At 48.9% G+C, this 14,549-nt stretch overlaps 1 protein-coding gene across 4 annotated transcripts in view; it reads left to right on the top strand.

The window, feature by feature from the left end:
- Positions 1–14,549, top strand: part of RNF144A (ring finger protein 144A) — a 111,741-nt gene that overhangs the window by 63,510 nt on the left and 33,682 nt on the right. For all 4 annotated transcript variants that reach the window (XM_082851328.1, XM_082851327.1, XM_082851330.1 and 1 more), the window contains one exon: positions 12,661–12,806. In XM_082851328.1, the coding sequence (XP_082707454.1) occupies positions 12,672–12,806 (135 nt within the window). In that variant the 5' untranslated portion in view covers positions 12,661–12,671. The remainder of the gene's footprint in view (positions 1–12,660; positions 12,807–14,549) is intronic.

The following is a 14,549-nucleotide window of genomic DNA, read 5'->3' on the forward strand; positions in this document are numbered from 1 at the left end:
TCTCATGGAACTTACTTTCGAGGGGGAAGAAAACAATACATAAATAAAGACGTGCATGTAGACAATGCCTGGGGTAACATAAAGAGGGGCAGGGGACCGGAGGTGATGGGATGCAGGGGGTTTTATGTAGGTGATCAGATGATTGAAAGAAGGTGAAAGATGTGATAGTCTGTAGGTCATGGGCTTTGGAAAACAAAGATTCGTGATATTATTGTCATAATCATCATACTGATGAAGTGACATGGGATTCTTTAGGCTTGTTCCAAGCTCTCGTTTTCTGAATACAGGGGTCCTTTAATAGTTAACAGGCCATTATTACAATGAGAAAATAGCTGAGCCCCCAAGGAATAGAGTGATGTGGATTCTGCCCAACTCGGGGCGCAGTGGGTTATAATTTATTGGTGATTAAAAGTGAACTCTGAGTATACCCAGAGGTAGAAATTAGAGTTTGGAGATAGCATAGGGAAGATACTTGTCATAGAAGTGTTACAGGGTCCAAGGCAGGGGACACCACTCCTGCTCTGCACGTGGGATTGGCATGGCTCCCCCACGCCTGTGCTGGCAGGTGTCAGAGGTTACTGCTTCCAGATCTGAAGACATGGGGACTGAGTGTGGCCCGCACCATGAGCTGATTGCACTTTTATGCGTCTGGTCCCTGTGTGAGCAATCACCTCATGGTCTGCTCCAAAGAGGAGAAGCGGGATTTAAAGCTTCCCGTTTGCCTTCCCCCAGGAAGTCTCCTGGGTGCTGAGGGTGTGCGCTGGACCTTCTGACTTGCGCCTGCTGTGGTCTTTCTAGGACAAATCCTTGGAGCCCTTGGGTCTCAATGAACTAGAGCACAAAGGATGGGGCACTCAGAACTGTCTTGTCCAGGCAGTGTCCAGCCTTGGGCTGTCATACATGTGGAAGCAGAGAAAGGGCCCAAACCTCTAGTTCTTTCACTTCTTTTCTTCGAACCTCAGGCTTTGGAGAGTTGCTCACGGTTACATGTGTTTCAAGTGACATTTCCAGGCTGCTGTCGTCAGTCCCTGGCCTTGGTCCTGACCTTGGGCCTGCTGTCCTGGAGGACTCCTTGTAGGAATTTCCTGTTTCTGAGCCTCATCCAGGAGTCCTAGTTGGCTCCACCCACGGAATCGAGGATGCCGACCTGTACATCAGGGGCTGGCAGGCTTTTCTGTGCAGGGCCAGATAGTGAGCGTTTTAGGCTTCGCTGGCCCACATTTCTTTGCTTGTGTTTTTCTTTGCCTTATAATCTCTCAAAATGCAAAAAGACATTCTTAGCTTGAAGGTTGTACAAAGAAAAGGCCTGGCCCTGGTTCGCAGACTCTATTCTTCACTTGGAGGGCTTCTGCCCCGTGCAGAGCCTGCCTTGCCTGCTGGTAACGTGTACCCACCGTCTCTGCTTCCTGGGAAAGCGGTTGAGCTGGGCTCAGAGAGGCTCGTTGAGATCCTGCAGCCAGCGGTAAATGATGGAGAAACCCTGGCACCTTCCTCCCACGCTCACCAGACTTGAGCAAGGGCAGCTCTGTCCTTCAGTCCTTCCACTTGCGAGGTCAAAGGCCTTGGGGCTGGCCTGGACCCTGTCTTTCTCATAGCCATACCTGGGCTGTCAGCTCGTCCTAGCGTCTTTTCTTTCCAAGCAGGTCTAGAGTATGACCGCTTGTCCTCAGCCTGTTTCTCATGGCATCACCCGGACACACCCCGTCTCTCACCTGGACAGTTGCCGTTGTCTCCCACTGGTCGCTTGGCCTCTGCCTTTGCCCCGCTGGTCTGTCGGGGACCCTGGACACCATTTCAGCACATCTCCCCCACCCTGCTTGTTTTGCCCACTGCACACGCATTACTGGCTGACACACTGTCTGTTTTACCGATTTACCTCATTTATTTCCTGTCTCCCCAGTGGAGTGTTAGCTCCCAGAGGGCAGGGGTGCTTGCAGAGTCTGTGCACTCTTAACGTTTCCGGTGACCAGAGCCGTGCCTGGAACAAAGCGCTCCGAGATACCTGTTTAATGAATGATCGAAGGAAGACTGCCTTCTGTTGTCCCAGGTGTGAATTCCCCTAGGGACACATTTTAGTTCATCCCAATGATACCATGTACATTTGAAAACTAAGGGGTATATGTGTATGTACGTTTCTCGGGCATGCAGACCCTGAACGACCCCAGACCTCTGGCACGTGCCGTGGCCTGGCCTGCAGGGACACCACCGGAACCTCAGGCTGGGCCATGTGTGCCTCTTGGTTATTTCAGGCCCCTCATTGAGTCCTACATGTCATCCTGCCAACTCTGTCTTCAGAGAATCTGGCAGATACCTGGCCTCCTCACTGAAAACATGAATCAGCTCTAACTACCCGAGTGGAGTTTATTGTATCCACTTACTCTGTTTTTAGCAATACCCCTTCCTCTCATCTGTTCTTAAGAAGCAAAGACAAAATCCAAATAAACCTGATAGAAGAAGTGTATATATCGGTACAATAAGAAATCTGCTGCATGTATTTGGAAGCTCCAAATTTTACCTAATTTTCTGGCTAAAGTACATCAAGGAAGCCGAAACCATCTGCAGCTCAATATTGATAAAAGGGTGATTCTGCTCGACTCCCCCAAGGTTTCTTTGAACAGATTCCCTGTCATTCTATACCTTTTATTTGATCCCTTTTCTTTCATGCTGAGGTCTTCACAAGCAGGTGCTTCAACCGGAGAAAAGGCTTTGGTTGTTGCCCGACGTGCTGTGTGGGTGAGACCTCTGGCCCTTGTCATCCCGTGTCTAGAACAGTGTTTGCATCATTACAGAAACCTAACGCCGGCTGGCTAACTACCGATCGGGAGTACATGGAAGGATTGGGGTGTGTAACCATAGGCTTTGGGATGGGAGGGGCTTGAGGTGGAATTGTGGTGAGCTCTTAGAAAGGGCGGGCAGGAGTGTTGAGATGATTTCGTGGACAGACAGGGCTCACAGCCGCAGGAGTACGTGAGCTCTGAGATGGGTCTGTGGTGGCAGGATCGATCCTTCGAGAGCATGTTTTATCCTCTAGCTCTCTCTCTCTCTGAGATGCATCGCCCCCCAACCCCCCTGCCGAAGCCCCCCTTTGCTGCTGCAGTCACAGCAGCAGTCACTCTTGCTGAGAGCTGGGTGACAGCTTCCCAGGTGGGTGGAAGGAGGGAGGGTTCAGGGGCCTGGAGGAATCCTGCAGGCCAGGCCCGAGCCAGTGCTCAGATGAGGCTACTGATCCAGGAGGGTCCAGGACAGGTCCCGGGGGTCACGTGGTCGGTGCGCAGCAATGCTGACATGAGAACCCCGGCTTCTGGAATCTTCACAGAGGCCCGTGTCCATCCCACTGCGTGTTCCCTGCTCCATCACGTCTTGTTCTGTTAACCCAAGGGATTGACAAGCTCCACACCAAGGAATTTCCCAGGCTCCTTGTCTTAGCAGCAAGACCTCTGTTTGGTGCCTGGAAGGACACAGCTACGTACCTGTCCTACCCCCACCTGAGCTGGCCAGAGCGTGCTCCCAAAGCACCTGCCATCAACCAGGACTGACTTAAAGGTGCAGGGGGACGCGGAGGACACCTGTGCCCCACTGAGGGCCCTTTCTTTGGCAGAGTGTGCTTAGGAATGTTTAGAGCCGGGAATGGGCATGGCCCATGCTGTCCGTGCTCTATCCTACATGTGTGGACATGTTCTGTTGCTCTTTTCTCTGTGTCCTTATCTGAAAACTAAAAAGTGGAGATAATGATTCACTGTGTCACTGGCAAGGTTTGGCAATAGTACCATCAGGGTAGTTCACGACCAGGTAGAAGGCAGTGGGATGGCGTGAGGTGGCCGTGCGACCTCTTAGCAAATCCCTAAACAGCTGGGAGCAGGGAAATCATCTGTAAAAGGACACACAATCTGATGAGGATCCCATCGGCCTTAAAACGCAATGCCTTTATGTCTGACTTTTAAAGTTGTCGCTCGCTGGTAGCCAAAGTGTGACGTTTGCGGTGGGAATAATAGTCCCTTTGTGTCTCCCTCTTCGTTTCATTCCTGGACCGAGGTCAGAGAGCCAGGCTGGGCTGGGCCGCCTGCGGGAAGCAGTCTGTGATGGGGAAGATACTGGGGCGTTGTGGGTGAGTGCTCTGCCGTGAATGTCACTTGTTTCGTAAGCCAAGCCTCCCGCAGAGGGGCAGCTTCCAGAAGCAAGTGCACAGGTCTGCCCAGGCCGGGGAGGAAGCGTCTCAAGGCCGGCGCCCCGGCTGGCGCTGGAAAGGTCTGTAAGGGCTTTTTCAGCCGGCTTTCTGTCGTGTCTGTGTGGGCCTCCCTCTTTGGCACCCCGGGCAGGCAGACGGGCTCCGGGCCCTGCTGCAGGAAGACTCACTGTGTTGGCCTCGCCCCAGCCCAGACGTTTTCTCTGGCAAGAGAAGCACAGACCCAGAGCACCAGGGTAGGATGGAGGGAGGATGTGGGCCTGCTCTGTGGAAGGAGGCGGCTCGTTTAAGTCACCCTTCCCTTCAACCCCACTGTGCACTTCAGCGCCCAGGAATAGAGGCTGCATCACAGTCAGGATGCGCCAGGTGAACGAACTCCTCTTCGCTCTCACCTGTGCAGGTGCATTTGAAAGGTGCGGAGCTCCCATTCGTGGATGTTCTTTTAAACCCACTTTTAGTACCTTTCAAGATTTTGAATATGACAAATTTGTCAAGCCATGAACCTGTAGGCAAGGCAGTCAGAGCCCCAGAGCCCAGTGGCGATGGGAAGCAGATCTCCTTCGCCCTCCAAACGACATCTAGAAGGGGGTTAAGTTGAAATATGTTGAACTTGAGATAACTGCAAGCAGAGAAGCTCCCGGGGCAGATCCCACAGCATTAAAGGAATAGAGCATCAGGCCAGACCTCTGCCTTCCCTTCCCTGCTTGAATGCAAGTATTTCCCAGCACTAAAAAAAAAAAAAAGACAAAACTAAAAACCCCATTTTACGGAAAAGGTGACTGAGGGACACCAGTGTCGGGTAACCGACTGAAGACCTCAAGGGGAAACAGGCTTACCTTCCTCAGACGCGGGGCCCAGCTGGGACACGGGTTTGTGGGACGGCCTGGCAAGGGGGTTGCCTTACTGGATGGGGCCTCAGGGATGGGGTGAGGGGGGCAGCCAAACGCAACAGGACCTGTTTGCCCGGGAATGGCTGACTGCCTTAGACATCCATGCTTTTAGCGCAAAGAGGCTTCTGGGTCACTGTTAACAGAGGTGAGTTTATATGCTTGTAAAATGGTCCGAATCTTTGGGAGGCAGGAGGGAAGTAAACGGAAGGTCCCAGGTTAAGTGAAGGCAAGTTTCCTCGTCCTGTCTATGGTAAGGGACCCTTGGGCCTCTACGACATGCGGAGTGGAAGCCCTTACCTATGCCTGACAGGTCTCTGGCTGTTTCTCCTGTGCAGAGTGCAGCTCGGACAGGCCAGAGTTCTCTCTGGTCCCTGGGCCCCTTGTTGATTGTCTCCTCTTTGCTCTTTTCCCTGCAAAGTCTGAATGTTGGGGAACCTGTGACAGCGAAATGACTGAAAAGTAGCTTTTTCTTCCCTTTTTAACCTTGATGGTGTGTGGTTGTGCTTGGGAGCGTGTTTTGTGCTTCGTCCAGTGGAGCCACACTGTACGGCCTTCTTGGAGTATCACTGTGTTCATTACCACCTGAAGACCGCGCGGGGTTTGATGGTTAAAAATAAGCACACGAATCTGCCCAATTATATTTAATCCCGTATTCTTCTGATTTTTAGTATCACACTTAATAGTACTGTTTGGAGTCAAATCTAAAAAAAATGATACAAATGAACTTTTTTACAAAACAGAAATCGGCTTACAGACATAGAAAGCAAATTTATGGTTACCAGAGGGGAAGGGGAGTGGGGAGAGATAAATTAGGAGGTTGGAATTAATGGATACACACTACTATATGTAAAATAGACGATCAACAAGGACCTACTGTATAGCACAGTTTACTATACTCAATATCTTGTAATAACCTATAATGGAAAAGAATCTGAGAAAGAATATATATATATATAATTTAACTGAATCACTGTGCTGTACACCTGAAACTAACACAACATTGTAAATCAGCTATACTTCAATAGAAAAAAAAATAAGTTAAAAAATAAAAATAATACTGCTTGGGGAAAACATGGTCTTAGATTAAAATCTTAGATTCTTAAAAGATTCCAGTTGACTCTGCATGTTAATAGGCTTATTCGGGTTTAAATGAAAATAACAAATTTTTTAAAATAAACTTTTTATTTTAGGGCAGTTTAGATGAACAGATTTGGTTTTAAATTTAGCTTTAGGTTAACAGATTTGGACTTATATTTAGAAAGCTGATGCAGATTGTATAGGGAGGTACCATATAGAAGAGTTTGAGGTCTCCACCACTGCTGACATCCCATCCCCACCAGAGGTGTGGGTGTTACAGCGATGAACCTACACTGAGACATCCCTCCCACCCAGAGTCCATAGCTTGCTGTATTAGCCCAGCTGCCATAACGAAACACCATAGACTGGGTGACTTAAAACACAGAAGTGTATTTTCTCATAGTTCTAGAGGCTACAAGTCCAAGATCGGGAAGCCAGCAGGGTTGGGTTCTCCTCAGGTGCTGGTGAAAGCCCTCTTTGTGGCTTGCAGGTGTCTACCTTCTCCCTGAGTCTTCACCTGTAGGAGAAAGAGAGGGCGATGCTGAGATCTTCCTCTCTCATAAGGCCACAGCCTTGCTGGATTAGAACCCCACCCTTATGACCCCACTGAACCTTCATTGCCTCGAAAGGACATACAGTCATCACTGAGGGTTAGGGCTTCAACATAGGAACTTTGTGGGGGACATGACTTTGCCCACACCATTGACATTGGGGCTCACACTTGGTGTGGGTTTTGGCAGATGTATAATGACATGCATCCACCATTACAAATCATACTGATTAGTTTCACTGTCCTAAAATATCCTCTGTGCTCGGCCTGTTTATCCTTTTCTCCCTGACAGGTAATCTCTGATCTTTCTACAGTCTCCATAATTTTACCTTTTCCAGAATGTCATATAGTTTTAATCAGACAGTCTGTGGCCTTTCAGAGAGATTGGCTTCTTTCACTTAATAACATGCATTGAAGGTTCCTCCATGTTTCTCCATGCCTCGATAGCTCATTTCCCGTTAGCCCTGAAAAAATGTTCCATTGTCTGGATGACACACAGGTCATTTATCCGTTCACCTCCTGAAGGACATTTTGGTTGAGGCCACGTTTTGGCAGTCATGCATAAAGCTGCTGTAAATATCCATGCACAGGTGTTCGTGTGAATATGTTTTCACGTTAGTTCCGTGAATACCTGGGAGCAGCATCGTCTCCTCTGGAGGAGATGACACTCAGACACCTTCCTGAAGGTTCATGGAACCACATACACTTGGATAAGTCAACCTCCCTGCAGTCAGTTTTCTACCCAGCAACCGTTCTCATGTTTCTGCTGTGACTGGCAGCTCCAAACTGTGAAGCTGTAGCTTTCCACCCCGCCACCAACATGGAAGCACTCAGGTGAGGCCCGGGAAGCTCTGTGGCAGAACTGGAATTAGTTTGTCTACAGACCCAGAAGGCTCCCTTCTCATGCAATCCATAGGATATACAAAGGACGTCTCGCAGGCTGGTTACGTGCCTTCTCTGTGTCTTGCTTTCCTCGTTGTTGAAATTGGAATAATAACAACTACTAAAGCCTCAAAGTCACTGTGCGGATACATGAAATAATGTATAAAATTGGTTCACATAATGCCTGATGCACATATATGTGTATGTAATGGGCTGTCTGCCTGTGACCAGCACTGTCCAGCAGGGTAGAAAACACTGCTTTTCAATTTGGGGGACAAACTAACACACATGGCAGATGTGGAAAGGCCACGCTTCCCCGGAGGGAGTCATAGCAAAGAATAAAGGAGGCTAATATGCAGAGTCTAACCCCGTGCCTGGCAGACACAGGCTGCGCAGTGTAGCATTTTTGAGAGGTGATCATGTGTTGGGCTTAAGCCCCTATGGGCTTCAGGGTGGGAGGGTCCTCGGGGGAGATGCTATCCTGTGGAATCATGTAGCCCAGTGGTTCTTAGACTTCACTGCATATGGGAATTCCCTGAAAGGCTAGTGAAAACTCAGATGGCTGTGACTCCCCCTGCCCCCTCGGCTGGGGAAGAACCACCAACATGCCTCTGCCGGCTTTAGGGCAGTCCTGAGAGTAAAAGTTGGGTAGTGATTGGCTGACACCAATTTGATTTTCCCTTCCCCTACTTTGCCTTGAAGGGGTGACAGTGGGTGAGTAGGGACCTTCAGAATCCACAGCCCCAGAGCCCAGGTGCGATGGTCCTGGCCAAATAACCACATCGTACTTTTAAGACTATCTCCCTCAATGGGTTTTCTTCCCTTCTAGCTCTTTCTCATCTTTGTATACCTCTCATCACAATGCACCCTCTGCATAATGCAGAGTATACCTCTCATCACAGAGTATACCTCTCATCACAATGCACCCTCTGCAGTCGTGCTTAATAAGTAACTTGCCTTATAAACATTTTGAGTTGCTTAGATTGAATAATGCTTATAATTGACCAGATGTTCTTAAAATAGTTTGTTGTTTCATTCTACTTGACATGCACATTAGGAAAACAAACACTTTTTTTCTCTTATTGTGCATTGTGATTTTCTTTGCAAATTCCTGTTTCAAGTTTGCAGCTGTTCAATGTTTGCAAAATCATATTCAGCCCATCCTGTGTGTCGGGAAGGTCGTGATGGGCTTAGACAATGTATCCCCTTTTTTTTTTTTTTTGGTAAAATATGTCCAATTGTTGTTCCCATTGAATCATGATTGTGAGCTCACCTTAGAGAGTGTCTACTGTGTAGGAAAGAATACTGACAAGATGCCAGGAGACCGTGTCTGACCTGCTTCAAGGCTGAATCATGGGGCTGGGAGGTGAGAGGCTACGGCTAACCTGTGCCCAGGGCAGTGGAGGCCACACTGTCTCAGGTCAAGTGGAAATCATGGTCCAGGAAGAGAGGAAGTGAGAGGTCAAGCCTTGCAAGTTGAACTGAGGGTCAATATAAACAAGAAAGGAGCCAAGCTCAGAAGCTGGGGGAGAGAGAATTGTCTGGGGAGGAACTAGCCAGGATGGGACCAGTGGTCCAGGGTGAAAGGCAGTGAGTGGGGTCAGGGCCGTGGGCTTCAAGGACTATGTCAAAAGGTTAAGTCCCTGATTTCTGCCATTTGGGGTGATGTCCAGCCTTGGAGCAACCTGCACAGCAGATGGTAAAGCAGGAGGCTTCTGAGGTTTTGGTGTTTGCTTCTTCCAAAGATGACAGCCATCAGCGTGAACTTCCTAAGACTAAGTCCATCTTACCATCTCTCAGTTTTTCTCCTCCCCTTGGCTCATATGGGTTAATGTCCAAGCTCTTGAACCCGACAGAGCCTAATGACCTTTACTTACCAGGAATTTTAAACGTATTCTATCTCACTCACTCTTCACAAGTGTGCCTGGGAGGTGACGGTGTGTACGTTTTACAGAGAGAAAAACACTAAAGTTCCTCGAGGTTGAGTAATTTCTCCAAAATCTCATGACCAAGTGGCAGAACAGGAATGTGGACCCAGGTCTGCTGGGTGACATGTCATCTGCTGCTCAGTGCCCTACAGAATCTGGACCCCAGACCTTTTGGACAGTGTCCACTGCAGCCTTTCCCCAGCTCTCCAGGACAGAAAAGCCAGTTAAGCAACCTCTGTCCTCCTGGGGACATTTCCAGTCTTAGGCAGTTTCTCAACGCTTCCAGTAAAGCTTTGTGATCCCTGATAGGGCTTAGCTAACAGTCTTAATCAAAACACAGTTGACACTCTGTACTGTGAGCTTTAAGAGATATTAAGGATTAAAACAAACAAAGGTGCCGAGAAACATACAGAAAAAAGTCTTGGCACCTGAGCCCAGGATCCAGGCAACACTGGACACTTAAAATATCATCATAAGCATAAATTCAAGATGCAGGGAGATGTTCCAAATGAAAATGAACTCAGGGACAGGAGGAGACTTGATTCTGGTACACTCTGCACCCCCAGATCGCTGAGTGACCCCCAAATCACCTAAGTGTTCTGGTGCCCTTGGATTAAGGTCAAATGATCATGTTTGTTTAAATTAGCCAGAAGGCTCCAACCCACCCCAAAATTACTTGAATTTGTGTCAGAGTTCTTTTCTAACAATGGAAAGTGCACTTACTTTAGACTAAGTCGCCCACAGATACTAACTGTCCTGGGAGGAGGCTGCTGTCCATTCCCTGCCCCGACCTCGGATTTCCCGCCCTCACTCCCAATGCCGATTCCCGCCGGAATTCAGTAACTCCCATCACTTCTTGAGCTCTTATAGGTCAGGGTCTCCTCCGCTGCTCTGCCACCCTGACAGCACTCATGCGCCTGGGTCGTGTGTCACTGTGTCTTACCTCCTCTGTGCGTTCCCAAGACCATCGCAGAGTCTCTTCCCCAGCTCACACGTGCCTTCCCCGCCCCCAGCGCCCTGCGTAGAACCCACAGTGGTTCGTCCTAAGTAAATATTTGCTTAGTGATACCCGGTGAGCTGTGACTGTCAAAACACGAGAAATGGATATAATTTTTTTCTAAAAAAAAGTATCATGACAGCTCCCTGACCCCAGAAATAACTTGCACACCCAGCCCCTGGTTGGTATCATCAAAGGCCTTCTTACAGGTGGATAAACTATGGCCAAATGAGGCATCTCAGGGGAAGGGACGAGGTTTACTGAGCATTGCCATGTGTGTCAGGTCCTTCATATGATCTCTGCTAATCCTGCACCAGCCCTGGGAGATGGAGGTTGTGGCCCCATCACATACATGAGCAGACTGAGGCTGACAGTGGCCAAGTAAGCCAGCACCCTACTAGATAGGGGTGTTCTGTTTGCCCTGGAGGAACAGAGTTCCTTCTGCCCCTATGGTGTTGCCTCCACACCCTGTTGCCTGGTGAAAGATGCTGGGATACCTCTCTCTCTTATTTTGATATCCACCCCCTTTTCACCTGTATGAAATGTAACCTCCCCTTAAAACTCAAGCCTTATCTCCCCTGCGAAGTTCTATCCGAAGATTCTAGCCCAGGCTGATTTCCAGTTTTCCCGAGCGCCTTGAGCACTGATTTCACACATAATCCTACCCTCTGCCTTGTGTTATCAGTTAGCTTTTTATTTGGCAAAGGATGTTCCTGGGTTGAATCCGAAGACCCTAAGGTGGGGAGCTCTGTCTCACATCTTTGAGACTTTCCAGGATCCGAGAGCCGTTCTGTGTACGTTCTGGGCGTTGGTTGGTGTTGCTTTGTCTTGTTTTCTTTCCCTTCATGTGTGTACCTTTGTCGTTATGCGTACAGTCTTCTGCTGTACATGTGGAGTTGAACAAGACAAACCCTCTTTTCGTGGCCTCACAAACTCGGGGGGAATGTAGGTGTGTCTTGCTATCCAAGTCTTTTCATGCCTCAGTTTAGAGAGTGAGGTTAGGGGTTCAATAGGGAAGGATACCAAATTCTCTAAATCAGTTTAGGTCCTGAGATTTGGATAGCAGATAGTGAGAGTTTGGATGGCCGTGGATTTTATCTGAAATTTTAACTGAATCTTTCTCAGTTCTGAGTTTGGGGGGCAAGGGGCTGCTGGTAGAATAAAGCACATACTTACCCACCACAGGTACAAAATAAGTGTTGTAAGGCTTAACTCAAGTCGCAGGGGGTATGCTAGGAGCAAGGAGCCATTTCCCTGGATGCAAGAATTCAGTCAATCAACAGGAAATTATTGAGGCCACCGTGGGTCAGAGCTGAGCTAAGAGCTGGATACTCACACCTTCTCTGTTTCCCTCGAGCAGTAAGCAGTGGAAATCGGTGTGTAACATAGCAGTAGGAAGATGCCTGTTATCAGGGGAACACAGACCAGAGGTGGATGTGCACAGAGAATGTTGGGGAGGGTGGGGAAGTGAGGACTGTTCCGTGGATGATTGTGAAGTGTCTGTCACATACCAGGCACTGTTGGATGCACTTGACCCACATAAATGAACAAATCTGCCAAAGGGCCTTGCCTCCCTGAGACTTACATTTTAGACAGTCTTCCAGGACTTCGGAGGCAGTGGTGCTTGAGCTGCTTCTGGAAGGTCAGGTGACACCTGGGCGGTGAGGACAGAAACCAGTGTGGAAGGACCATTCTACTGGGAGGGCACAGAGAGGCCAGAACTCCACCAACTGGTTTCCCTGGGATATCCCTACAGCAGAGACTGGAGAACACTTTGATCTGATTAGTAACTATTTTAACGAAAGCTTCCTTTGCCGGGTTGCTAAGGTTCTGCCCTCCTGAGCTGGGTGCTTCGTTTAGTGGACGGTGTCTTCCTCAGTACCCATCGGAGGGGTGGAGGGAAGGATGCCGACGGGTAGATCACTCGCCGTTTTGAGTATTACCATCAATACGGGAAGGGAATCACCCACAGGCTCATATCGGGGACCTCTGGCTAAAACTTCTCAGAGGACCCAGACGAGGACTCTAAAACCCCGGGCCCCTCAGTGTTCACTTGGCCACCCCCAGAGCCCCAGTTTCAGCCAGGAGTGACCCCTGCCTCGGTTCTGGTGGAGGCCACAGGTGTCTGATGGCTTGTGCTTCTCTCGTTTCAGACTGCTCTGCCATGACCACAGCACGGTGCCGGCCCACCTGGGACCTGGCCCTGGACCCGCTGGTGTCCTGCAAGCTGTGTCTCGGGGAGTACCCAGTGGAGAAGATGACGACCATTGCCCAGTGCCAATGCATCTTCTGTACCCTGGTGGGTCTTGCAGAAAACGCCAGTTTAAAAGAATTTCAGGATGAGCCTTTTTCACTTTTGTTTTTGGAGACACCATGCAGCCCTTTGCCCTCACTTTTACCCAGTTATCGGAGGGATTCCCCTCCAAATCAGTCAGGCTCCCCAAGCAGGTTCGATTGCAGGCGCTCGTGGTGCAAAAGTAATCAGTTAAACAGAATCTTAGGAGCTGGGAACACAGTTGAGAAACCCTGAGCATGACATGTGCGCTCCTTTCTGGAAAGGCAAAGCTTCACCACAGCTCCCTTTAAATTTGATTGAACAGTGATATGACTGAGATTGCAGGGGTGCTGGCCTGGTGAGTGTGTACGGTAGAATAGTCAGCTCTCCGTGTCAGCCGTCACTGCTTTAGTGCTAAGCTGGAGAGGCTGCGTCTTGAAATCACATTTGAATTTCCTGAAGATGCAGCCAGCGTCACCGTGGGCCAAATGGCCTGCTCTTAATGCCTGTAGGGGCTTCTGTTCCCATCAGGCCTCTCTCAGACCCAGCATTTTACCTATCAGAAGAGAAGAATAAGGGTGTAGGGTTTGTTTTCAGTTTGTCTCGTTTAATTTTGCTTGGTTTTTCTTCCCATTCAAGAAATACAAAAAAAAGAAAAAAAGAAAAAAGAAAAGTCCGGAAAAAACAATTTTCCTTTAAACTGTGAAAAACTAAAAAAGTTTCTGAATTTGACTACTGTTATAAATGGACTATAGGGACGGCCTTCCCATGTATGGTTCAGATGTCTGGACTGGGTTCTGTCTCCGACAGCCTCCTCCTGATTTTCAGAGACTTCTTTCTTCCTGCCCCTATTTTACAGACCTTATTCTGTTTGTCTCTGTTTTACAGACCTTATCTGTTTGGGACCTATGTGCATTCAATAGCATCATCTGCATTTTACAGATGAGACGGAGCTTTCAATCGTTTAAGTCTGGGTCTCTGACTTCCCTTTATGTTAGACACTGGCTTCCTGAGGGCACAGGTCTGCCCCCAAATGCCTGGTTTGCAGCGGGGCCCACGACAGATAATTGGGAGAGGCAGCTGGGTTGAACCGCACAGAGTCGGCCTCAGCCGTGTGCTTAGCAGCTGAGAAATGTGCCACATTAAAGCCCCAGGAAAGTAACTTCAACCTGGACCACCGGAAGTTGCTTTGGGCTTTTTCTGAGCTGGGGAAGGATGGGAGGGAGAGAGCCCTGGGGGGAGGTGGGTGGAAAGACAGACGTGCAGCCAATGAACACAGAGAATTGGACTCGTTTTCATTTCTGGAGGATGAGATGGTCCAGCGTGGGGATGGATGAAAGAGTTATCTTTATGCAAGAATTGCCTCCCATTTGCCTGAAGGGGACTTTCCCGCAATCTCAACCAATTGGCTCGACTCCCCTCTGCAGGTGTGCCTGTAGGCGAGCTTGCTGCCACTCGTGTCCCCTGCCTGCGTCGTGTGGGGAGGGCCTCACGGGCCCACGACTTCTTTTCTTCCACTGTGAGGTCGCCCATTCACCCTGGCATGGTTTTACCCAGCCTTTCATTTGTTGTCGTTGTTTTAGTTTCCTATTTCTAGAGCATAGTAGTGAAAATAAATAGGCAAGTCTAATTCAGATCAAACATTTAATTTAAGTCAGGGACTGTGAATAGAGGAAAATGACATTGTTTTCTCAAAGAGGGGTTTGCTGGGAGTGCTGAGAAACAGGTGACAGCTGTGATTGTTTTCTCACAGCCATTTATTAAAAA

This window comes from Leucopleurus acutus (genome assembly GCF_964270905.1).
Source record: "Leucopleurus acutus genome assembly, chromosome: 12".
Classification (NCBI taxonomy): Eukaryota; Metazoa; Chordata; class Mammalia; order Artiodactyla; family Delphinidae; genus Leucopleurus; species Leucopleurus acutus.